The 25,835-nt window shown below is 30.1% G+C and overlaps 2 protein-coding genes and 1 pseudogene across 3 annotated transcripts; 2 read left to right on the forward strand and 1 right to left on the reverse strand.

Moving 5' to 3' along the window:
• The first annotated feature begins 4,199 nt into the window (after positions 1-4,199).
• On the forward strand, positions 4,200-5,496 carry LOC131609288 (tropinone reductase homolog At5g06060-like). The gene is made up of 5 exons (XM_058880983.1): positions 4,200-4,375; positions 4,473-4,680; positions 4,768-4,984; positions 5,062-5,174; positions 5,268-5,496. Exons 1-5 carry the CDS (start codon positions 4,284-4,286, stop codon positions 5,436-5,438), a joined length of 801 nt encoding a protein of 266 aa, XP_058736966.1. The 5' UTR covers positions 4,200-4,283; the 3' UTR covers positions 5,439-5,496.
• Positions 5,497-10,230: 4,734 nt separating this feature from the next.
• On the reverse strand, positions 10,231-12,103 carry LOC131614059 (protein FAR1-RELATED SEQUENCE 11-like; annotated as a pseudogene).
• Positions 12,104-23,791: 11,688 nt separating this feature from the next.
• On the forward strand, positions 23,792-25,218 carry LOC131611825 (tropinone reductase homolog At5g06060-like). Of its 2 annotated transcripts, XM_058883686.1 has the most exons (5): positions 23,794-23,977; positions 24,063-24,270; positions 24,367-24,583; positions 24,675-24,787; positions 24,871-25,218. In XM_058883686.1, the coding sequence occupies exons 1-5, from the start codon at positions 23,886-23,888 to the stop codon at positions 25,039-25,041; spliced, it is 801 nt and encodes a 266-aa protein (XP_058739669.1). In that variant the 5' UTR covers positions 23,794-23,885; the 3' UTR covers positions 25,042-25,218. The 2 variants fall into 2 exon arrangements, with proteins under 2 accessions (XP_058739670.1, XP_058739669.1); XM_058883687.1 differs by lacking the exon at positions 24,871-25,218 and having other exon boundaries at positions 23,792-23,977; positions 24,689-24,787.
• The last annotated feature ends 617 nt before the right edge of the window (positions 25,219-25,835 follow it).

Consider the following 25,835-nt stretch of genomic DNA (forward strand, 5'->3'; position numbering starts at 1 on the left):
ATAGTTTTAATTATACATAATGTTTAATGATACTGAAGCTTGTGATCCAAGGATACTCATTGATGGTATAAATTAACTGACGTGATAAAAGCAATTTTCACTGAGGATGGTCTCAATGTATGATATGCGATGTTCAATTAACCTGTTAGTAGTTTGAGATGATAAATCAGTAATCAGTTTATCGTTCTGATTAATTTTAACCAAGTCACATATCCAACAATTCCCATAAAATGATGTAAGACAGTATGTTGTCGTTCCCTCAAAAGAGGGAGTATGTATCAAGGTTTCTTGATGTTAAAGGTAGTACACTTTTATAAGTCGAGTAATTAGAAAAATTTTATCAGCCTTTTAAATAAGGGGTTATTTATTTGAATTATTATTACTAATAAAAGGGTTGAGCTTTTAGCATTTTTGATAAAATGGTGCAGTTTAAATGAAAAAGGGGTGCCAATAGTAATCGACAAAAGCAAAAATTCAAATCATGTCCCAAAAGCACCAAAGATGTTGGAAATGTACTAACTAAATGATTAGACTCTTCATCATCATCACTAGTGGTAACTGAAAGAGAATGCACCACCAAATTCTCATCTTCCTACCACTCTTAAATCTTCTCATCCCATGCGCAAAAGAATAACTCAATTGTCACCATGCTCAAAGAAAAATTCTTCAATCTCACTATTTAGATGAAAAAGTCTTTAAAGATTGTGACTTTATCCGTCTTTTTGATTATGACAAAGGAGGAGAAGTATACTCTTAAGGAGAATATAGTACACTCTCTACTCATGTGAGAGGAAGTCTAACCACTGTAAATTCTATCCACATGTTTTCCCTTTTACTACCTCCCTAAGAGAAATATATTATCATCGTAAAATATGGGGATGATGTGGATCTATGTGCTTGAAGATTTAGAAAACAAGTGATCCAGGATGGTTAAGCTTATGATTACAAATATGAAGCCAACCGATAGCGCTTGTTTTGATAATGACAATATTTGAAGTCAAGTAACTACTAATTATATCAACCGGACAAAGAGGCACAAGATGGTTGATCAAGATATCCTCTCTAATCAATCTAGAAGTCAACATTATGGTGCAGCGACTCACAAGTGAAGACTTAGGCTTCAAGGAACACTAGTGGTTTAACCTTTCAAGCTCTTAGAGAATGGTAATTAATATGAAGACATATCATGCCACATCAAGAAGATTCAAAGTTCTTGTTTAATGCTAAAGTCAAATATAATGATGGCAAGATTTGAAGTTTCGGAGTATGAAAGAGAGGAAGTGGGAAAGTTTACTAGATCATGTATGTTTGAGTGGTTGTTATCTTGTAAAGACACAATGAAATTTATGGAAAGATTGTGGCTAAATCACATAAGCACGCTAAAAACCCTTAAGTAGCCTCTAAGTCTTACTTAGTTATTTAGGGTACTATCAACTTGATTAAGAAACTTTTTTAAAATGAGTTTAATATGTTTTGGTCCCTCTAAATATAGTGGTTTTCAACTTTAGTCCTTCTAAATATTTTCTTCAAATAATGGTCCTCTTAAAAATTTTAATTTTAACTTTTGGTCCCTCATGGAAAAATCGTAGCTAAAACGGTATCTAATTTTGTCGCTAACTAAAAAAACGTCGCTAAAACCACCGCTAATTTGTAAAAACCGTCGCTAAATTGCAAGAGGGACCAAAAGTTAAAATTAAAAGTTGTAGGAGGATCATTCTTTGAAGAAAATGTTTAGAGGGACTAAAGTTGAAAACCATTATATTTAGAGGGATCAAAAGCTTATTTAACCCTTTCAAAATTGTCTAATCAATTATATTTATAGCCTAATCGATTAAATGAAGCCTAATCGTGCCTATTATGGATCATGATATTCTCTTAATGATTGGTAACACCTCTCTATCTAAACCTTTTATTTTAGGCATTAAGAAACGATTATTTAATGGTTTTAGGGGATTCGCTGGACAACACCAATTTTACTTCGGTCATATTTAGGGGATTCGTTGGACATCACCGGTTTACTTTGGTCATATCTAGCAGGATTGGTGATGGTGTGTTTACTTCGTTTTGGAATATTCAATGGCTAGGGCATGGAGCATTTAGAGACATTTTTCCAATTTTATATCAGTATGTTACTGATGTTAACAGCAGTGTTAGCAATATGGGTTGTTGGGTTGGTAATGCTTGGGAATGGCAATTTGATAATTGCTTCTCGGTTCTTTGCGCAGAGGCTGCTTCTGAGTTAGCTGATCTAAGGTGGTATTGGTTCAAGTTGCTCCTTCTGAACAGAATAAGGATCTGTTGAGTTGGCCGTTTCAAGGCTCGCAGTGCTTTTCGGTGCAGTCTTATTATGCAAAAGTATTACAAGACTCTGTGATGGAAGATGGTGATAATAGGGTGAAGGTCGCTTTGTCTATGATATGGAAAGCAAAGGTTCCATCAAAGATTCAAATTTTTGGTATGGCGTTTGGTGCAGGATAGGCTGCCTAGGAAATTCCAATTGGCTAAAAGGGGTATTATTTAGGTAGATGCAGAATCTTTATGTGTGTTTGGTTGTAACCAGGTGGAGGAGGCTAATCATTTTTTCATTGGCTGTTACTACGCAAGGCGAGTTTGGAGGAAAATTTTCAGTTGGCTAGGGTTGGATTATTTGGAAGAATCCACTTGCTGTGATCATTTTCTCCAAATGGTGAATGTTAAAGCGTTTTGTGCTAACAATTGCGTCGGGGAAATATGGCTGGCTGTTTGTTGGTGTTTGTGGCGACATCGTAACGAGATTATTTTCAATAACGGGGTGGCTGATCCGGATGAGGTTGTTCACAATATAATGATGTTTTCTTGGTGGTGGTTAGCGATAGGGGATAGGAAGAAGATTCATTGTAATTTCTATGAATGGTTCAAGAATCCTATAGCATTTTTGTAGGTTTATGGTAGCTTGGGTGGATTGTTTTCTATTTTTCTTTTTGTATTTGGGATTAAAGTACCCCTTAGTACTTTTCTGAAATACATTGTTGCTTATAAAAAAAATGATTATTTACATTGCCTAATAGACTAGGCCATTAATTTGGCCATGGATTTTTTTCCAAATTTACACCATGTCTTGGTCTATAAATAAAGATCTTCTCTATCATTTTTCAACATAAGAAATATGAAAACCTCACTTTTCATTTCTCTCATTACCTCTCTAAACAATTCATATTTTCTCACACATTTTAGCCGTAATACTTTGAGAGTGTTCTTGAGTCTAATGAAAAATATTGTTGTCGGTGAAAGCATAATTATAAATTTCCCAAGAGTAAATTTTTCACTTGTGTAAACAATTCTTCCTTAAGAAGTTATCATTTTGATTGGGAGTTAAAGCCACTACTACAGAACCTCACTTTTCAATTCACTCATTAATTACCTCTCTAAATAATTCAATACTAATAATAAAACTATGTATAATAAATTTAGGGTTAAATATGTTTTTAACCCCTATAAATATGTGACCCTGCATTTTTATTCCCTATAAAATTTTTCTTCAATGAATGGTCCTTATAAAATTATTATGCACCTAGTTTCAGTCTCTACTGTCAAACCAATGTGTATTTTAGAATGATTATTTTGCAGACATGTTCATAATGTTATAAAAAGTTCCTGGAAAAAAAAGAAACTCAAAATTTAATTTCTAGGTTGAGATTTTCATTGCTTTTATCATTATTTTTTTAAATTTAAAAAATTCATATTTAATTCTTCTCGTTTTAAAAAATTCTAAAACTTGGTAAATAAATATTTTACAGTATTCTAAACATATATAAAAAGAATTATTCAAAAATTTAAAAATTAAAGGATAATTAAACAGTTTTTAAAATTTTAGAAAATAGCAGGAACTGAAATTGCATGCATAAAAAATTTAGAAGGACCATTCATTGAAGAAAAATTTTATAAGGTCTAAAAATGCAGGGTCGCATATTTATAGGGGCTAAAAATAGATTTAACCCATAAATTTAAAATGTACAATACTATTAATAAATTTGGTTTTTATATAGTAAGGAGGATGACTAAAAAAATTTAAAATACTCTTTACCGGAAATAGATAAGCAACAAATAAGTGTTGGATAATTAATCTAGTATTTATCTACATATATATTTTGAACCACACATATGTTACGTGAACTTTGTATATATCAGATTTTTTGTCCCAATGCTTGTCCACATTTCTCTTGTCCATATATTTATTTCCTATTATTTCTTTCAAATTCACATCCAAAACATATTGATAAGTTTACAAGTAATTAACAAGAAAAATGGCAGAAACAAAGTTGAGCAGCTTCAAAGATAAAAGATGGTCACTCCAAGGAATGACAGCCCTAGTGACTGGTGGAACCCGAGGGATAGGGTCAATTTCAGTTCTAATTCAAATTTTATCCCTTATGGCAACATGCAATTCATCATGCTAATTTTTTTTTTTTCTCTTTTGTATTATTATGAATTAGGTACGCTATTGTTGAAGAGTTAGCAGAATTTGGAGCAACGGTGCATATATGTTCACGTAATGAAGATGATATTAACAAATGTTTGGAAGAGTGGAAAAGCAAAGGGTTTAATGTAACAGGATCAGTATGCGATTTACTATTCCGCGACCAACGTGAAAAATTAATGGAAACTGTTGCATCAGTCTTTAATGGAAAACTCAATATACTAGTAAGAACTTATCATTCAAATCAGATTTTGCTTTAACTATTCATATTGATTAACAATGTTTGACGAGTGAATTTCTCAAATTGTTAGGTAAACAATGCGGGAAAATTTACTCCTAAACCTATCCTAGATTATACCGATGAGGACGTAGAAACTATAATGAGTACCAATTTTGTGTCTGGTTACCATTTGTGTCAACTTGCACATCCACTTCTAAAAGAATCCGGATATGGAAGCATAGTATTCATATCCTCAATTTCAGGTTTAAAAGCTTTGGATATTTCTTCTGCCTATGCAGCTTCTAAAGGTGTGTTTGCTTATATTCATATATATAATTTTGAATATCTATGCAGAAAATAATTAGTATTTTGAATATCTATGTAGGAGCCATGAATCAGTTTACTAAGAACGTAGCATTGGAATGGGCAAAGGATAATATTCGTGCTAATGCTGTGGCACCTGGACCTGTCAAGACCTTACTTTTAGAGAGTGCTATGGTATATATATCCTCTGAAATTATTTTGATATAATGTTTATAATTTCATTTTTTTAGGCTGATATAATTTCTATTACAATTTTCCTTTCTATAGAAATTAATTGCCGGAGTGGATAATGTGGTTGAAGATATAGTGTCTAAATCGCCGGTTGGTAGGATGGGAGAATCTAAGGACATATCAGGATTGGTAGCTTTTCTTTGTCTTCCAGCATCTTCACACGTAACCGGACAAATTATAGCTGCAGATGGAGGTTTCACTATGTGAACTTCAAATTTTAAAACTATTAGAAATTGTATCAATTGAACTAAACTTCAAGGGGTTATTGTCTTTATTGCACCATGATAAAATAGAAGGAGATAACTAACTGTTTTGTACATGTAGTATAGTTAGTTATCTGTTAGTTTTAAGTAGTTATGGTATTGTATGGAGTTACCATCATAGCTATCCTACTACTCATGCTGTATATATATATATATATATATATATATATATCATTTGTACCAGCTTTATCAAAGTAATGAAGATTAGATTTCATCTCATAACATGGTATCAAGAGCTCTCTCTTGGAGAGAAATTCTCTGATCTTCATTCACCTTCTTTGCAAGCATCTTGAGCGATTTTTTTCTTTCTTTCTTCCTCAAGTTTCTTGGTTTCTTTCATCGTTGATTTTCTTTGCTCGCTTCGTTTTTCCTTTGGCAACCTTTTCTGTGTTGCGTGATTTTGAAGCTATATGATTTCACCACCAGTTTCACTTTGAAACTCTGCTATTCTTCGATCCGTTGCACCACCTTCCATTGATTCTTGTTCGCCATGCCACCTAAAGCTCCTCCTCCGGCACAAACCGATTCTCCTCTCTATGTTCATCCAAGCGATGGTCCTAATTCCGTTACAATTGCATCCAAACTCGATGGCAACAATTACGCAATTTGGAGTCGGGCAATGCGTCGAGAACTTGGCGCAAAGAACAAGCTTGCCATCATTGATGGATCCATGGAGATTCCAGAATATGATGATATGAATCGTGCAGCACGGGAACGCTGCAATCATCTGGTAAATTCTTGGTTAATCAATGTTGTTTCTGATTCTGTTGCTCAAACTATTATGTTTCATGAAAATTCCATTGATGTGTGGACTGATCTTAAAGAAAGATTCTCCAAGATCGATCTTGTTCGTATCGCTCATTTGCGCTTTCAGTTGAATAACATGAAACAAGGTTCTAAAACTGTCTTGCATATTTCATCGAGATGAAGGCTCTTTGGGATGAAATCAATGCTTATAGTCCCATACCTTCATGCACTTGTCACCTTCCATGTCGATGTGATGCTATGCGCTCTGCAAGACAATACATTCTTGAAGATCAAGTTATTCAGTTCCTTACTGGATTGAATGATCAGTTTTCTGTCGTCAAGACTCAGGTTCTGCTTATGGAATGTTTACCTTCCATCAATAAAGTTTATTCCTTAGTGGCACAAGAAGAGAGTAATTGCAGCTCTACACCTGTCATGGATGATTCCATTCTTGCTAATGCTTCTGATTCAAAGCGACCCTTTGGCCGTGGTAGAGGTTCTAACAATGGTAGAGGTAACTCCAGATATTGTACACATTGCCACAAGTATGGTCACACCATTGAATTTTGCTACCAGAAGCATGGACATCCAAATATCAACAAACCTCATTCTTCCAGCAACAACATTGAGTCTCAATCCAATAATTCTGAGAACATTCAACAAGAAACCACATCTGGTCTTACTTAAGAGAGGTATGATCAGCTCATGACTTTACTCCAACAAGCTAACTTGATTCCTTCAGCAGGTCCTGAAACTGGCTCAAGCTCAAACCAAGTCCACACTTCCATTTCCACTCATGCTGATCTTTCATCAGGTGAGACTCACCAGTCAGGTACCCCTAGTATCATTACTTGTTCTGTAAGTCATAATAAAATTGTTTGGCTTCTTGATTCTGGAGCAAATGATCACATTTGTTCATCTATCTCTTATTTTACTTCTTTCTATCACATTAAACCTCTTAAGGTACATTTACCTAATGGCAATTATGTGTTAGTCAATTATGCTGGCAATGTTGAATTTTCACCTCAGTTATATATTACAAATGTCCTATACTCTCCTGAATTTCAACTAAATCTTATCTCAGCTTCCAAATTGTGTCAGTCTCTAAATTGTCAACTTATCTTTAATGCCTCTTCTTGTCAAATACAGGATATGAAAACATTTCAGATGATTGGTTTGGTTGATTCAGTTGTCATACCCCAAAATTTATCCAATAAGATTCGCATTTTTAATTTATTAAAGGTGTTAAAATTAAGGGCTGTGGGGTTTAACATATCTATTGTTAAACCTGACCTCTTATAAAATTCTCTTTAATTAAATAAAGATGTGTGGTTAGCAGGAATTTAGGCCCAAAAATATTAGCCCATATATCTCATTCTAAGGGTTCTTTCACTTGTCCTTTTTTTTATATAGTCTATTATAATTTAGTTTTCATTATATAGTTATTATTATTAGCTATTATTTGGATTATTATTATTAATATTAATAGAATTATTATTAACCTTTTATTAATTAATTAGGGGTTAATTATATTAGTTTCAGGCTTGTTAATAAGGTTATTATTATTATTAGGATTAAGAATTAGGATAATTAGTATTTTATTTTTTTATTCAGGGTTAATATTATAATAAGATTATTATTATCAATTTTGGTTTAGCTTATTTTGGGTTATTAGGTTAATTGGGCACTAGGCCTATTAGGAAAAAAACCCTAATCTAAACATTATAAATAGGGACTATTTCTAACAATTAGGGGAGCGGGAGACACCGAAAAATCACACAAAAACCTTGCCTCACTATAGCCAATTCCATCTAACAATTCCAGCCATCCTAACTCTTTGTCACGGTGCATGTTCCCTTCACATTTTTCATTCCTAACCTAAAATATAGGCAAATTCTTATCTACCCTCTTTAAAAAGTTGGGTAGTTTTACCCAACTTAGATGTCAATGGTTGATAGGTCCATGTGGTCACTTTATTTTAGTATTAACATTAAAAACTACTCTTATATAATTGCAAATATAACCAAAATACATTAAATGCAGATTTTCATTTCCAATTCAATTGTCTCCTCAATCTTTCTTTTAACAGAATTTAAACTTTCTTTTCATTGTTGGATGGTTAGTATTACTACGTCTACCTTCTGTTCATTTTTATCAACTTTACAATTTAAAAGTAATATATAAAGGTGACCATTTTTTTCTTTTATAATAAACTTACAAATATTTTATTTTTGATATTTTAAAAAATAAAAAAAATATTAAAAAAAAATATTAATTCATTTATTATATTTGAAAAGATGCTAATAAATCTAAATTATAAATTTAATATAAAAATCTTTAACAAAATATATATTGAAATGATTGACAATCAATTTAAAATATAATTTACTGCTTATAAATTTAAGTGGGTGGGTTTTCTCTATGAAACAAAATAAAAAATATAAGGAGGCAAATTACTAATTTCAAGTTTTTAAAATTAATGTATTACTTAATTAAAAAATAAAGTAAATTACAAAAGACATTACCGCATTAAAAAGAAAGTAATCTTGACAAAAAAAGGAATATATAATAAACTATTAATTCATTTATTATATTTAAAATAAAATAAAATTATTTAATTAAATTTATTTTAGGACTATATTATCCTTAAAATTTACTATTTCTCTTTGCTAAAATTCAAATCAAATTGAAAGTATATTCGAAATTCAAATGTACAGAATTTAAAATTAATTAAACATCATAAATTGATTTAATATTCATATTTATTTATTGATTTAATGAAGTTAAATCGAGAGTGAACATGAGTCTAGTTTTTTAAAAATAAATAATAATTTTTTATTATTAATAACTATTTTATATTTATTTCATGAATAATTTGAACAATATCTTTTAAGTAGTAAAGTCAAAAAATTTACACTAAAATGACAAACATAATCAAGTAAATATTGTAAATTGATATGTGCTGAATTTTTGTAGATCAAATTATTATACAATATACTACCAAGTTTTTATTTATTTTTAAAATATATTTATAATATCTATTTAATTTTATTCAATTAAATGTGTAAGAAAAAATTTTACATCACTAATGTTTAAAAAATCATCTTGATAAATATAAAAATTATATAAATTATGAACGCCAAAATAAATTTGCACCACTATTATATAAAAATAAAAATTATATAAAACATAATAAAAATTATATAAATTTGCACCGCTATTTTATAAAAATAAAAACTGTATAAAACTGAATAAAAAAATTTGCATCACTATTGTCTTGATTAATTTCGAATGGAAATTCGTGGAGATAAAAAGTTAAAAGAAAAATCAAATAGAATATTTAAGAGCACCAACTTACTTTAATCAAGCTACTCCTATAAAGTTGTGCAATTTAATGCATCAATTAGGGTGAATTTGTAATTATAAAAACTATATTGCAATAGTTAAAGTTTATAATTTTTTTAAGGGTCTTGCTATCTTGTGCCCCAAGGGCACATGATAAGGTATAATTAATGATAGTTGATTTCACCTATTTATTTATGATAATTAATTATAGTAATTAAAGCATTAAAATTTATGTTTGCTAAGGGTGACTAGGACTAAATTACCCTTTGAAATAAAATAGCTACGTTAGGTCTAGTTTTATTTTATTTTTTCTTTTCAATATTAAATTAGCTTAAAGTTAATTTACTTTAAATTATAATAATATATTCGCTGCAAATTAGAGTTAAGCTGAAAATTTTTAATACAAAATTAAAATGCTTTAAAGTATAATAATGTAGCAAAATAAATTACAGTTCCAAATATATCATTCCAGTACAACTTTTTTTAATAGAAATTATCCCAAATAAAAAGCGAAAGATTAATGGATGATCTTGATACATATATCATCATCTTTCTTCCTGTTATAAAAATAGAAAAAAAAAATAGTTTTAATTAACAAATTAAAAATATAAAATTAAATAATATTTATAAAAAAAGATATGTACCTAAGTTTTTGGTAGAAGAATTGGATTCAAATTTGTATCTTTACAAATTTTGCTCTTCTTGTTTTTAGTGTGAACAGAAAATTGAATATTTTCTTTTAGAGGACATGTTGCAATATTATGTCCAGCACCTCTGCATAATCCACAAGTATTCATGGTATGTGAAAGCTCTTTTCCACCTTTAAGACGTCTTCGTTTAGGACGACCTTTTGTTTTGGAAATTGGAGGACATTGAACAATATCATCCTCATGAGCTTCATTGTTGTAACATATTATTTGGTCATCAAACACAACATTGATTGGTTGAGGATTTACTACATCATCCTCATGTGATACTTGAAGTCTCCATCGTGAAGGCAAGTAATTAGAAGGGATTTCATGACAATCTTTATGAAGAAAAATACTGAGAATGTGTCGACATAATATCCCCCAAAACTCAAAGTGCTTACAACTACATGTAGCTATTTTACCATCCCAAAATACCATGTGTTTTCTACTATTAGCATCTTTATAATACCGCAACACAAACACATTACCATTTTCATGATGAATTGAATATTGGATGGACCTTTCAAACTCCTCTTGAAACTTTTGAAAAGCAAAACCTGTAAGAAGACTATGAGCTTGCTCTTGCAAAGGTGACATCAACTTCATGTTCAATCTTTTGCATTTTTCTAACATTATATCATGCTCTTCTTTTTGCTTAATGTCATTGATTGCTAAATCAACCTGGAATTAATTTAAATTAATCAAAACATAATTGTATGAGATTATAAATATAATAATATTTTAGAAACCAGAACATACCTGCTTTGTAAAATCACTTAAACTTGTATGAGAATTTATGAATCTTTTGATAAATGCATTAATACTCTCTGACCTATCAGTGGTTGTCATTCCACCAAAGAAATAGTCACGAAGATAAGCTAGTGCCCAAAAACTTCTAATTTCATACAATCCTTTCACATGTTTATTTGATTGCAAGTTATACTTAGCAACAACTTTTGGCCATTGATGCTCAAATTCTTCGCGTGTCTCCAACTTATACAAGCCATAAAAATCAGAACACCATTTTGGATATTTGTCTCGGAGTATAGCATTAAACCAACAACTAAATTTGAATGTGATGTGCCATATGCAAAAACCATGTTTTGTTGATGGAAACTCTTTTGAAATTGCTTCTTTCATCCATGGATCTTGATCTGTTAATATAGTCTTTGGTGGCTTCTTCATCAATGATATAAAAGTCTACAAAAAAATTATGTAATTAGGAAAAATAATGATACAACAACAAATTATATAAGTAAAAATTATGAAATTAAGCTTAGAAGTTACCTTCATTAACCAACGAAATACAGAAGTTTTTCATTTCGTAAGAGTGCACATCCAAAAAGTATAGTCTTTCCATGACTATTCATACCCACAAAAATTCCAAATGGCATTTCATAAGAATTTACCTTGTATGTGGTATTAAATACAACAACATCACCATATTCTTGGTACCAATCAAAACAACGAGCATGAGACCAAAAGCGTCGTACAAAACAGTGGGGTGATGGTCGTAGCTGAGTCCATGCACTTTTCTAGTTCAAAACATAAAAATCCAGTTATGGCATCTATACCTTATTTTGGAATCATTGAAGAGATTTGGGAAGCTGATTTCATTAAATTTAAAGTTCCTGTTTTTAAATGTAAATGGATTGACATAAACAGTGGTGTCAAAACTGATGAATTTGGTTTTACATTAGTGGATCTTGAAAAGGAAACTTATACAGACGAGCCCTTTATTATGGCATCTCAAGCAAAACAAGTGTTTTATGTTTGTGATCCTTTTAACAAAAAGTGGCCAGTGGTTCTTCAAGGTAAAAATATACATGAGCCTAATGAGAGTCTATATTCAACCCTAGATATTTTTGAGAGTCCTTTTTCTCAAAGGAAGCCTACTTCTATTGAGGAAACTATAGCAGATGACGTATATGCCACCCGTGATGATCATGAAGAAGGAATATGGGAAAATGTCCAATCATGAAAATCTTTGAAAGTATATAGTTTATATCCATATATGGTACATTTTAGTTTATCAAGAGTTTTTACTTTGTTTCTTAACTTTAGTTTTAATCCATATATGAAAATTTATTCATTATTAATATGTTTTTTTAATGCAGACACATGGATGATCCATCAGCTCCTTCACAAAAAGAGAATGAGACTCGGCCTACCAAAAAGAGGGGTAGACGTGGCACACGAATGAAAAAATTGTGTTTACGTGAGAATGGTGTAAAGATACCAATTGATTTCGATCCAAGGACCAAAATACCTTTAGGGGAAAAAAGAAAAAAGTTCAAAAGTCATGTGGGTGCCATTGCTCAAAACAAAGTCAACATTTTGGAGGAATATTGGGATAATGTAGATTCAAAAGTGAAGGATCACGTTTGGGACGATATCATGGTATAATATAAATAATTATTTCTAAATGTAGTACTTAAATGTATTATTTTCAAACACTAACTATTTTATTTTTTGTGTGATGTAGGAACAATGGGAAATCCGTGATACCGATATTGGAGTATTGAAAAGCAAATGGATTTCCTATGCGGGTGAGCGTTGGAGGGCATTTAAAACGGCCCTAACCAGAAGATACTTAAATGATGGAGAATTGAGTGACACATCTCCACTTGAAAAGTATCCTTTTCTTGAAGAGGAAACATGGGAGAAGTTTAAGAAGATGCGAGAGGATCCTTCTTTTTTGGTTAGTTGGACTTGAGATTCAGTTTATCAATCAAGATTATTTTTAGTATTTTCTTTAATTGGTGTGTTATTTATAATAGGAGAAAAGAAAAATGGGGAAAATGGTTCAGGCTTGTAATAAATACCCCCACATCATGGTTTAGGCTTGTAATAAATACCCCCACATCTGCTGGTTATAATAATTGGAATGAATTTTACTAACCATGAAGTATTATATAAGCACATGGTATTGTGCAATGCAACATCTAAATATCACCCTACTATTAGCCATTGGAAAGCTTAAAAATATATTTGTATACCTAGTGTTAAGATGCCTGTATGTTTTTATTATGCAGTACATATATTTATTCAATGGAGGGACATAAAATAAGCCTTGGGTTACTTTTTCATAGAATCTGCAATTTCCAATTTGCACTTTATTTGAAATTATCAAACCGTATTTGGGTTAAGAGATGAGTTAGCCAGCGAGTTATTCTTTATTGTTATTAACTCACATTGTGCTAATATTATTTCTTTTATGTTATAATGTCTTACAAGGTACACCATTTATCTTGCTACCATCTCAGAAATTGTAACGTCATTTATCTTGCTACAATCTGAATTTAGATGTTGAGTTTAATTTAAATATAGAAAATGAGGTTTGTTTTGTTATTGCTTGGTTTATCTCTTATATTATGTAGGATTCTCTGGTTCAAAAAGCAGCTGAAGGAAGCTTTGTTCCTCAAGGACGTCAAGATATCTTGACGGAAGCGATTGGGCAACCTGAACACCCTGGACGTGTTCGTGGTGTTGGTCGAGGTGTGGGAATTCGAGACTATTTTGGTCCACATCCTCATAATGTTGCCTCTACCTCACCTGTTTTAAATAGCACACAAATAGAGGCCATAAAATTAGTGCTTACAAAGGAGATTCGTGAACAAGTGATGCGGGACATATCGTCAATGCCGGCTTTTTCTCAACAATACCCAAATTTCCCAGTTTGTTCTCCTAATACCATTATACATGCGAGCACGAATGGTAGTTGTTCAGCAATTCCGCATATACAAGAGGATGAGGAGGATATCCCTGAAGAGTGTGAATTATATGTTGATAAGAAACATCATGTAGTGGCATATGCAAATGTGTATAAGTTGGGGCCCATCATACATAATCAATTGTTAGATAATGATATGGCAAGGGTGGCGGTAACCAAGGTGCTAGATTCAAATGTCCAAGTCCCAATGCCCACAGATGAGGTGACAAAGGTTGGTGAGGCCCTCAACAATTTCATTCAATGGCCGAAAAGACTTTTGCGTCTTGTTACTAATAAGGTATTCAATATTTGTGTCCATTTTCTATTTCAATATATAATGATTATCCTATGATGCCTAATATTTTATCTTAATTGTTTAGGATGTTGAAGGAAATAAAAAAGATGCCATTCCATCTAAAAGGTCAGAATCTGAAAACACGGGTGCTGAAAAATTGATGTTAAAGATAATATCGCGAAAAGATGCTGTGAAGTTCAAGTTGGAAGGGGATGATTTTTTTTATCTCCCAATCAAAGATATTAAGGAGTTGTGTATGAAGACACAAGATTTACATATCTCTATTCTACGTATATGGCTGTTGTAAGTACATTTCTAAATCATTTTTGATGTTCCTTTTTTATTTATGTGAACCACGATGACTATTCTACTTGATAAAAATTGTTGCTGCAATTTCTGTGATATTCAAATTATACTTTCTCAGATTTTTTGTATTGTTACAGGTCTGTTTGTTAGTTGTTTAACACATGTGTTTCCAGTTTAGGAACTAGCTATGTTAGTTATATGGAACTGTTAGAATATTAGAACTGTTAGTGATGAAGTTAGTTAAGTTTTTATTGAATGTTAGTAGAAATTAGAGGAAATTCAGTTAGTTATTGTTGATGTTAGAATGTGGAATCAGTTTAGTGTTAGGAGGAATTTTTAATTGTTATAGAACTTGTTGAATGAGACAGTGAATTGAGTGTAATGTTATTGTTTTTGTATTAACTAATATGAGTTCGAAGCTTTGATGAAAATTGTTAATGAAATTGAGTAGAAAGAGTATAGTTAGGAGGTTGGATTGTTAAAATTTTAGTTTAGTTTAATTTAGAAAATATTAGAAGTTAATGTTAGTTGATTGTTAGGAGAGTTAATTTGAATGTTGAGCTGCTATGTTAGTAAATATATGCTTGGACTGTTAGAATTATAATTAGTGATAGCTATCCTGTGTTAAATCAGTCGGACTGTTAAAATAAAATAGAATGATTAATAGAACATTTATATGATAAATAATATATAAAATTATAATCTATAATGTTATATATATATATATATATATATATATATATATATATATATATATATATATATATATATATATATATATATATATATATATTTGCAACAAAAATCCATAACTTCTACTCTAACTTGGTGTTTATATTCTCAATTGTTAGTAGCTCCGCCCCTGTTGACTTGCTTGACCTTTGCATAGCCTTTTTCTCTGCATTTCACTAGTATAAAAAATATTTGACTTGCATGTTGATATATTATTGATTCAAATTTGGTGTTTGACTTTAGGTATATAAAACAACTTTGTACTCAGTTGGACAAGAGTAACATGTATGGTTTCATTGATCAAAATTTCATTCAACCACAAAATGATCGAGCTAGTTCTCAGTCTCACATAACTGAAAAGTTGTTTGAGAATGACAAAGACTGTTTTTTTGTACCATACCTCAACAAGTAAGTGTATCAGAATCTTCATAGTATCTTTTTACTTATCACATATATTCAAAATTGTATTGAGATTTGGCAGCCCGTAATCTCTTCCATGTTATGAGTTAGCAATTGAAGTCGACACATTTAATTTTTGTTTCCCATGGAATGTAGTCATCATTGGCAATTGCTCATTATTGAGCCAAAGAAACAAAATGTAGTCTTCCTATGTTCGATGGGGTTGAAGCCAGATAAAAACATTGTTTTTATTGTTGATTCGTAAGTATAATTTATTTACCTTACATATAATTTATTATGTTTTAGAATACAAATTTAATGAATATATTTTATTACCGTAGAGCCATAGATGGATATAATAGGTTGAAAGGTTCGAGAAAACAGAGAAAACCAACATGGAACATTAATCTCAAAGTAAGTTAATCATTTAATAAATAATTTAAAGTTTATTAATAATTTTTGTATATACTATTTACTTACTATAATTTATGGTCATTGTAGTGTCATAGACAATCTTTCAGTTATGAGTGTGGCTATTATGTTATGATACATATGTTGAACATTGTATCTGCTGGGATTATTAATTCATGGAACCAGGTATGTAACAAAAAATTTCAAGTATGTGTTAAATGTCTTATTTAATGTTAATACAATATTCTAATATTTTTTAATATTTATTCAGATATTTGGAGACTCAACACCATTTCATGAGGATGACATTACGAATGTTCAAGAACGTTGTGCAAATTTTAATTTAGAATCCACTTGAAGTAATTTGGTTAGGTAAAAAATGGAAATCATAGGTCGGTGTCATTTGTTTTTGTGCTTTTGTCGTAGGCCTCATAACTGCCATTTGTTTTTGTGATTTTGTTGGAGGCCTCATAGTTTGGTTTTGACAAGAGGCATTTAGTTCCATGATACTGTTTGTAACATAGTTTTCTGACTAATTGAAAAATGATGGAATTTATTTAAAACATTATTTTAAGGTATTGTTTGTATTAATGATTATGTATGAAATATTTTATTAGTAATTGGTTGTGATAAATTTTTATATTATTCATAATTTTTTAATTATTGTACAATATTGCGGTAGAAACAAGATTTTATATTATCCATAATTAGTAAAAAAAACGACATTATGATTTTAAATTGGAACAAACGATTTAAAAAAAATAATATCTAAATCAAGTGAACCGATTTAAATTTCACATTTTAAATCAAGTCAAATAGATTTAAAAAATTCCATTACTTTTTGATGTTTTTTTAAATGTGTCAAACAGATTTAAATAAGCACTTCTAAATCATACTAACCGATTTAATAAAATATTTTAAATCGGATCCTAAACCGATTTAAACACAAACAACTTTTTTAAATCGTTCAGAATTAAATCGAAACACAAACCGATTTAAAAAGTCATATTTAACTGATTTAAAAAGTCATATTTAACTTATTTAAAAAGTATTTTTTGTACTGGTGCCTTGAAAACAATTCCATCCAACACCGGCCTCAACACTTCCGATTCAGAAAACTTCAATTTAAAATGATTCCGGACTTCTTCCCTCACCTCATTCACCGATTCCAACAAACCAGCTATAAGTGTGTCACAATTTATACATTTTTTTTTGTTGTGCTCCCTGAGTTTCCTCTATCCTTTGTGTTTCATTCCTCATTTTGGTTATTCATAGTAACTTTCATACCAATACTAAAATTATGCATAATAAATTTAAAATGTACAGTACTATTAATAAATTTGGTTTTGTTATAAAACTAACTAAAACAATAGAGAGATCAAAGGGAGGAAGAGAATGGAGAAACTAATATTGTATTATCTTCTTCTAAAAGTATCATTTACATCACTATATGGGTCTTATTTATAGGATCCAAGTGATATGGAAAATCACATATATTAATGGGGAATAGGAAGATGAAAAAGAAGAATAAGAATGGACATCCACATTAATCTTTATTCATAACACTCCCCCTTGGATGTCCATTGAGGATATGCCTCGTTAAAACCTTACTAGAAAAAACCCAGTGAGAAAAATTTTAGTGAAGGAAAAAGAGTACAATATCCTTTGAATGTGAATTGCCTCGTTAAAAACCTTACCAGGAAAACCCAATGGGAAAAACCACGGTGAAGGAAAAAAGAGTGCAAAACATATGTATTTCTCTCCCTCATGCAGACATTTACATGTGAGACGATATTATTTGTAGTAGTTGCTTAAAATTTCTTCTTGGAAGTGACTTCATGTAGTGCTAATAGTTATGCAGGATTTGATGAAGTTGTTGCCATGAGTTGTTTCATAGATCTCCATGAAATGGTTGTACCATCACATGTAAACAAATAACCTGTTTTTGATCTACTATTGTGAGAATCTGACAAGTAACCAGCATCTCGAAGTATATGTTTGACTCCGTTCAAATGTCTTCGTGTAGGCGAATAATTGTATCTTTGTAATAGATTGACCACAAACAATATATCGAGACGTGTATAATTAGCAAGGTACATTGCTCCAATTGCACTAAGATATGGTACTTCAGGACCAAGCAATTTTTGTAATCATTTTCTTGAAGCCTGAAAGGATCTTTCTCTACATCTAATGATATAACAATCATTGGAGTAGACAACGAATGGGATTTGTCCATATAGAAGTGTTTCAACACTTTTCTATATAACCTTCCTGATGTACAAATATTCCATTATCCAAATTCTCAATTTTTTAAGCCTAGACATAATTTTATTTTTCCTAGGTCCTTCATCTCAAACTCTTTCTTTAAGGAATTTATAGCTTTTGGAAGCTCTCTAGGAGTTCCAATAATATGTATGTCATTCACATAGATAACTAGTATTGCGAATTATTCTCCACATCATTTTATGAAAATACAAGTACAAATTGAGTTATTTGTATATTCATCATTTAGTAAATATTCACTGAGGCGATTATACCACATGCATCCAGATTCTTTCAGCCCATAGAGAGACTTGTTCAATTTGATGTAGTAGTTTTCTCGAGATCCACAATTATGTGCCTCTGGTATATTGAACCCTTCAGGGAGTTTCATGTAAATGTCACTATTAAGTGAACCATATAAATAAGATGCCATTACATCCATCATGTTCAAATTAAGCCCTTCATGTGTTACAAGGCTAATTAATTTTCAAAAATCGATTGAATCCACTACAGGTGAATATGTTTTATACAAATACATATTAGGTCTTTGTGAAAATAATTGAGAAATAAATCAAACTTTATATCATTCTTTTCTTTTTCACAAAACTAGTAAACTACCCGTGCTGCCGCACGGGTACATTTATTTGATATTGTATATATAGTTTGTTTAGATATTTAGAATATTGAATGATAAGTATAATTATATAAAAAATTAGATATTCATGAGTTTGTATAGGTTAAAATAATTTTGTATAGTTAATTTGTATTCAAATGCATATTGAAAGCAATTTTTATCAAAAAAAAATTTGTGTGAATTTAACTAATCGTGTTCCGTTACAAATAAGAATTGTTAATTAAAATAAATAGGTTATTTAATTGATAGTGCCCCGTGAGAAAAATAGAAAATTTTGACATTTGAAAATAAGAATTTTGTGTCTCAAATAAGTATAATGTCAACTAAAACAAAATATGTATTTTGTTCATAGTGATCCGTGAGAAAAGTAGAAATTTTGACATGTGAAAATAATTTTTTTAATAATTATGAATAATTTTGACATTTGAAAATATTTTTTTTTAATAATTATGTTAATTCAATTTATTAAAATTGTGAGCGAAAAAATAATTTGTATAAAAAATTAATGATATTCATGAGTTTGTATAGGTTAAAATAATTTTGTATAGTAAATTTGTATTCAAATGCATATTGAAAGCAATATTTATCAAAAAAAAATTTTGCGTAAATTTAACTGATCGTGTCCTGTTACAAATTTATTTAATATGATATAGATTTTATTTAAATATACATCTAAATTTGAAATGAGTTATTTAATTATAAAATGAATAATAATAATTTAAATTTAATTTGAATATTTGAAAATAAAATTTTGTGTCTCAAATAAAGATAATGATTAATTAAAATAAAATGATTATTTTATTGATAGTGCCCCGTGAGAAAAATAGAAAATTTTGACATTTGAAAATAAGAATTTTGTGTCTCAAATAAGTATAATGTCAACTAAAACAAAATATGTATTTTGTTCATAGTGATCCGTGAGAAAAGTAGAAATTTTGACATGTAAAAATAATTTTTTTAATAATTATGAATCATTTTGACATTTGAAAATAATTTTTTTAATAATTATGTTAATTCAATTTATTAAAATTGTGAGCGAAAAAATTAAAATAAAAGTGAAAATATTGGAGAGAAAAATGCAAGAGAGAAAGAGAGAGAAAAGTAAGTAGAAATGAAATGAAAAATAAATGTGGAGAGAGAAGTGAGATAGAATATGAGTAGTGTAAGAAAAATAAGAAAATAAATATGAATAAGAAAGTTGAAATGTAAGAAAGTAAGTGTAAGAAAAAGAAATGTGGGGGGAAATTTGAAATTTGAATGAAAAGAAGAAAAGGAAAAGGTGAGGATATGTGGGAAGTGTAGAAAAATAGTTGGTTTATGAAATGACCAAACTAACCCTTAGGTAGAAAATTAGTTAAAAAGGAAGGGCAATAATGTAAATGTGCAGGACTATTGTTTTGATTGCTAGATAGTAGACTCATTTATACCCAATTAGTTTCACACCTTGAGGTGTTCGGACTACAGGTCCAAAAGTGAGTCACTTGTAAAGTGAGTTTAATTCTTCTTCAATTGAATATATTTATTTTGGCCAATTCTCACTTAGTCTACAATCTTTAATAGACTTTGACTCATGATCCTCGTTATCATTGATCACTTTTAGCGCTATATTGTATACAAAGACATTGTCAATATTTTTTTTTTTTTGACTGGGAAAGACATTGTCAATATTGACTTTATTTGGTTATCTCAATTTCGGTTCCATTCCATTTCATCCATGACATAATTTATCGAGATCTCTTTATTTCATATTTCAAGTACTTGATTTGTTCCTGGAACTGAAAATTAAATTAGGTCAAAGTGCTCTTAGCATTTTCATATCCTCACTTGGGTCATCTTTAGTTTCTTTTCTTAGAAGAAGACTTTTAACATTGGAACCGACTTTCATATCACGCTTCAGGCGCAACAAAAACTCATTTGCAATATTATATTATCCAATAGGAGAATCCACTTTGAGTGGAGTATTATCAGCTGATAATTTATTTCACAAACTTTGCAAATGAATAATATTTTGAACTTTTGGTTCATATTGATTTGTACGAGGATCAAGACAACAATTTATTTTAAATTGTTCTTTTGAACTTCGTATTCATGATTTCAGCTGTTCATTTGAACTTCTTGTTCATGATTTCAGATGCTTATTCCCTCCCCCTAATTTTGGGAAAATTAATTTATCAAGTGATAATCAGCCTACTGGGCTGCAATCAAGTGTTTGATTATTTTCTCAAATTATATCCTCAAAATTGAGAGGCATATTAATTATATTTTTTCAATATTCTTTCATGACTCATCTTAATGTATTATATTGGAGCAATTGGAATATACACAACACATCCAAATATTCACTTAGATGAGAAGTATTAAAATAAATTAGGGAGGACTAAGATATAGTATTAGAATCTTGTTGGCTTAATGCGAATAAAGATCTTAATATCATACTTCGGGTGTTTCAAATATATAGAATTGATGATCTCATAAGTATCAACCATATAATTAACTTTAGACGTCTAAAGAATGTATCTTCAGGTCCATTTTCTTTTTATGAACATATATTACATGATATTCAATATCAATTTTAATAATATATGTGATACTTATACAGGAATTTCTATAGAAAAATCCAGAAAACAAGATCTTAGTCTAATTAGTTGAGAAAATAATTTCACAAAATTCTGGTTGTGAGTAGAGACATATGCATGATATTTTAGTCGATGCAACAATTAATGTCATAAAAACGCAATTTCTCATTTTTTTTCCTTTAGAAACACACAAAAATTGACTGGATTGAAGAAACTTCTGGTTCTTCAATACAAATTATTCGCATCATATTATATCCGAGATGACCCAACCGGTTTTACCAACGACACATTTAAGTGTAATTTATAAACTACTGGTTTACAATGACATGTGCTTAAATTGTACTAATATAAGTGTAGTACAAGCCCGAGGGAAAAGCCGATAGATTTTCTATTATACATTTTATGTCCAAATTCATTTGTGTAATACAAAGATATTCAATACCTCCAATATAATTCATGTGAATTATCTATGACAAAAATATTTGCCAAGACATAAAGAGACCACACAAAAAGGAAATATAAATGATTAAAGTTCATTGGAATCTCGACTCTATCAAAATATGAGCTTACTTTCGTGTGCCTTTAAGATGGACTAACACATGTCATCCATACACTATACTTGTAAAAAGGAATGAACAGTATAATTAAGATTTATATGAGAAATCTAAGCACTATTATAACAAATTTAAAATATGTAGTAACTATAGACTATTGATATATTCTTTAATAGATTGCAATGTTTTAATTCTCTTGTTAAAATATTAATATTTAGAAATAATGTGAATAAAGAAATTGTATCCTCAAACATTGACCATCCTAATAATATCTCATGATTTAACACTTTAATCATACACATGCATATGAACATATTATCATATAATTATCAAAATCATACAAAATCATATCACTAAAATTATATCATCGTATATATAGATGAAATATATAGATTTATAATTCTAATTATGAAATAATTTATACTCTAACAAATTTAATAAGTTTTTAACATAGCCAAATGCTAGAAAATTACAATAATCCAAAAATATATATAGTTCCTTCTGGGATGTGTTAGAGTCACCCATGTCATTCTTCTGGAATGACAAACATTTTATGAGTATATTACAATTCTTTTACATAAAAACACACAAATTTCTTTGTGAAATCCTTCTGGAATACTTCACTATTATTGATCAAATCCATCTAGAATTCGATAATATAGGTGATGCAATCATTTTTCAAATTTTTAACTTAACAGATGCAATCCTTCTAGAATTCAATAATATTATAGATGCGGCCTTTTAAAGGTGATTGGACGTTGAATTCTTCTGGAATTCATCAATTATTGATAAACACAATAATCAATTAAACTCAATCTTTGAACAATAATTTGGAGATAGTTTAATATTAGTTTTTAGTTCTACAAATATCACATCACAAACTATTTCCATAAACAACGGTCAAGAAAAATTATTCTTTGTGCAATCCTTCAGGGATGCTTGAATATTAAATTAACACTTTTATGTGTTAAAATTTAATTCCGGGAAAACATATAGAAATGCTTTAATGTTAAATTCTTCCGGAATTTAACAAGAATGATCAAAGAAATCTAATATTATTGTACAAGGTAAATCAATTTCTCTACAAAATATATAAAAAAATAAATATATTTATATGAAGAAAAAATAGTAACAAAATCATGAATTATATTATATTGGTTCAAATATATTAAGATTAGAAAAATAACGTAGAACCTGGCTATATCATCACTCGTGTTGTAGAGTATCGTGCTGATAACGTGTTATAAAACTAACTAAAACAATAGAGAGATCAAAGGGAGGAAGAGAATGGAGAAACTAATATTGTATTATCTTCTTCTAAAAGTATCATTTACATCACTATATGGGTCTTATTTATAGGATCCAAGTGAGATGGAAAATCACATATATTAATGGGGAATAGGAAGATGAAAAAGAAGAATAAGAATGGACATCCACATTAATCTTTATTCATAACAGGTTTTTATATATTAATTTGATGATTACAAAAATTTAGAATGTTCTTTATCGGAAATAGACAAGTAACAAACGAGTCTTTAAATTATTAATCTTGTATTTTATCTGCATATATATTTTGAACCACACATATGTTACGTGAACTTTGTATATATCAGATTTTTTGTCCCAATGCTTGTCCACATTTGTCTTGTCCATATATTTATTTCCTATTATTTCTTTCAAATTCACATCCAAAACATATTGATAAGTTTACAAGTAATTAACAAGAAAAATGGCAGAAACAAAGTTGAGCAGCTTCAAAGATAAAAGATGGTCACTCCAAGGAATGACAGCTCTAGTGACCGGTGGAACCCGAGGCATAGGGTCAGTTCTTATACAAATTTTCTCTCTTTTGAGAACATGTAATTTATCATGTTCATTTTTTTCTCTCTTTTGTATTATGAATTAGGTACGCTATTGTTGAAGAGTTAGCAGAATTTGGAGCAGCAGTGCATATATGTTCACGTAACGAAGATGATGTTAACAAATGTTTGGAAGACTGGAAAAGAAAAGGGTTTAATGTAACAGGATCAGTATGTGATTTACTTTTCCGTGACCAACGTGAAAAATTAATGGAAACTGTTGCATCAGTGTTTAATGGAAAACTCAATATTCTAGTAAGAGTTTATCATACACATTCGATTTGAAAAATAATGAATAATTCACTCTAAATTTTTCTTTAACTATTTATACTGATTAACAATGTTTGTTAGGTGAACAATGCTGGGACATTTACTCCTAAATCTATCTTAGATTATACCCAAGAAGATGTAGCAACTATAATGAATACGAATTTTGTGTCTGGTTACCATTTGTGTCAACTTGCACATCCACTTCTAAAAGAATCCGGATATGGAAGCATAGTATTCATATCCTCAATTGGAGGTCTGAAAGCCTTTGATGTTTCTTCTGCATATGCAGCTTCTAAAGGTGTGTTTATTTACTTACATATATATCCTATAACTATGAACTGAATTGTAAAAGATGATTAGTATTTTCAGTTTAATAAAATTCTATGTAGGAGCTATGAATCAGTTTGCTAAGAACGTAGCATCGGAATGGGCAAAGGATAATATTCGGGCGAATGTTGTGGCACCTGGACCTGTCAAGACCTTACTTTTAGAAAATGCTATGGTATATATACATATCCTGATATAATGTTTTTAATCTCTATTTATTAAGCTCATGTGATTTCGATACGATTTCTCTTGTTACAGAAATTATCTGAGGGAGTGGATAATGTGGTTGAAGATATAGTGTCTAAATCGCCGGTTGGTAGGATGGGAGAATCTAAGGACATATCAGGATTGGTTGCATTTCTTTGTCTTCCAGCTTCTTCACACATAACCGGACAAATTATAGCTGTAGATGGAGGTTTCACTATGTAAACTTTGAATTTTATAATTATTAGTAATTCTATCAAATGAACTAAACTTCAAGGGGTTATTATCTTTGTTGTAATAAGTTTTTTTTGCAAAGAGTTTAGAGTTTCAGTCATGATTTTATTTATGTTTTCTTTTATTTTTATTTGTTGCATTAGTAATGTATGGAAGGCTAAAGGAGAAGACGGTTGATTCTTTTTAATTTTATGATATAATGATATAATATTTTTGTTGTGTGGTGGAACAAAAATAATATATGTTGGGAGAATGAACTCGTTTGATACCCCGCTGACAGCTTTAGATATGGCGGAACAACTAGGATTTGTAAAGTTAGCACTCAAACGTTCAAACTATTGAAGTCAAAGAGATTCAGTAGTTACTGATCGTTACTTGGTTCAGTTGTGATTGACACTAGATTTGGTAGGGAGGATTACGGTTCGTGAAGGATAGAAAAACACTTAGAAAGGGGGGGGATTGAATAAGTGTGACTTTAAATCTTGGACGATAAAAATAAAATGCACAATTATTTTTATCCTGGTTCGCTGTTAACGAAGCTACTCCAGTCCACCCCCGCAGAGATGATTTACCTCAACCTGAGGATTTAATCCACTAATCGCACGGATTACAATGGTTTTCCACTTAGTCCGCAACTAAGTCTTCCAGAGTCTTCTGATCACACACTGATCACTCCAGGAACAACTGCTTAGATACCCTCTAAGACTTTTCTAGAGTCTACTGATCAACACGATCACTCTAGGCTTAGTTCACTCCTAAGACTTCCCTAGAGTATTCTGATCAAC

The sequence above is a fragment of the Vicia villosa genome, linkage group LG6, assembly GCF_029867415.1.
Source record: "Vicia villosa cultivar HV-30 ecotype Madison, WI linkage group LG6, Vvil1.0, whole genome shotgun sequence".
In the NCBI taxonomy this organism is placed as follows: domain Eukaryota; kingdom Viridiplantae; phylum Streptophyta; class Magnoliopsida; order Fabales; family Fabaceae; genus Vicia; species Vicia villosa.

Excerpts from the sequence above, each read along its gene's own strand:
- LOC131609288 (XM_058880983.1), top strand. The coding sequence starts at position 4,284 with ATGGCAGAAACAAAGTTGAGCAGCTTCAAAGATAAAAGATGGTCACTC. Across the intron at positions 4,376-4,472 it reads GGTGGAACCCGAGGGATAGG|GTACGCTATTGTTGAAGAGT; the intron begins GTCAATTTCAGT and ends ATTATGAATTAG. Across the intron at positions 5,175-5,267 it reads TACTTTTAGAGAGTGCTATG|AAATTAATTGCCGGAGTGGA; the intron begins GTATATATATCC and ends TCCTTTCTATAG.
- LOC131611825 (XM_058883686.1), top strand. The coding sequence starts at position 23,886 with ATGGCAGAAACAAAGTTGAGCAGCTTCAAAGATAAAAGATGGTCACTC. Across the intron at positions 24,584-24,674 it reads TGCATATGCAGCTTCTAAAG|GAGCTATGAATCAGTTTGCT; the intron begins GTGTGTTTATTT and ends AATTCTATGTAG. Across the intron at positions 24,788-24,870 it reads TACTTTTAGAAAATGCTATG|AAATTATCTGAGGGAGTGGA; the intron begins GTATATATACAT and ends CTCTTGTTACAG.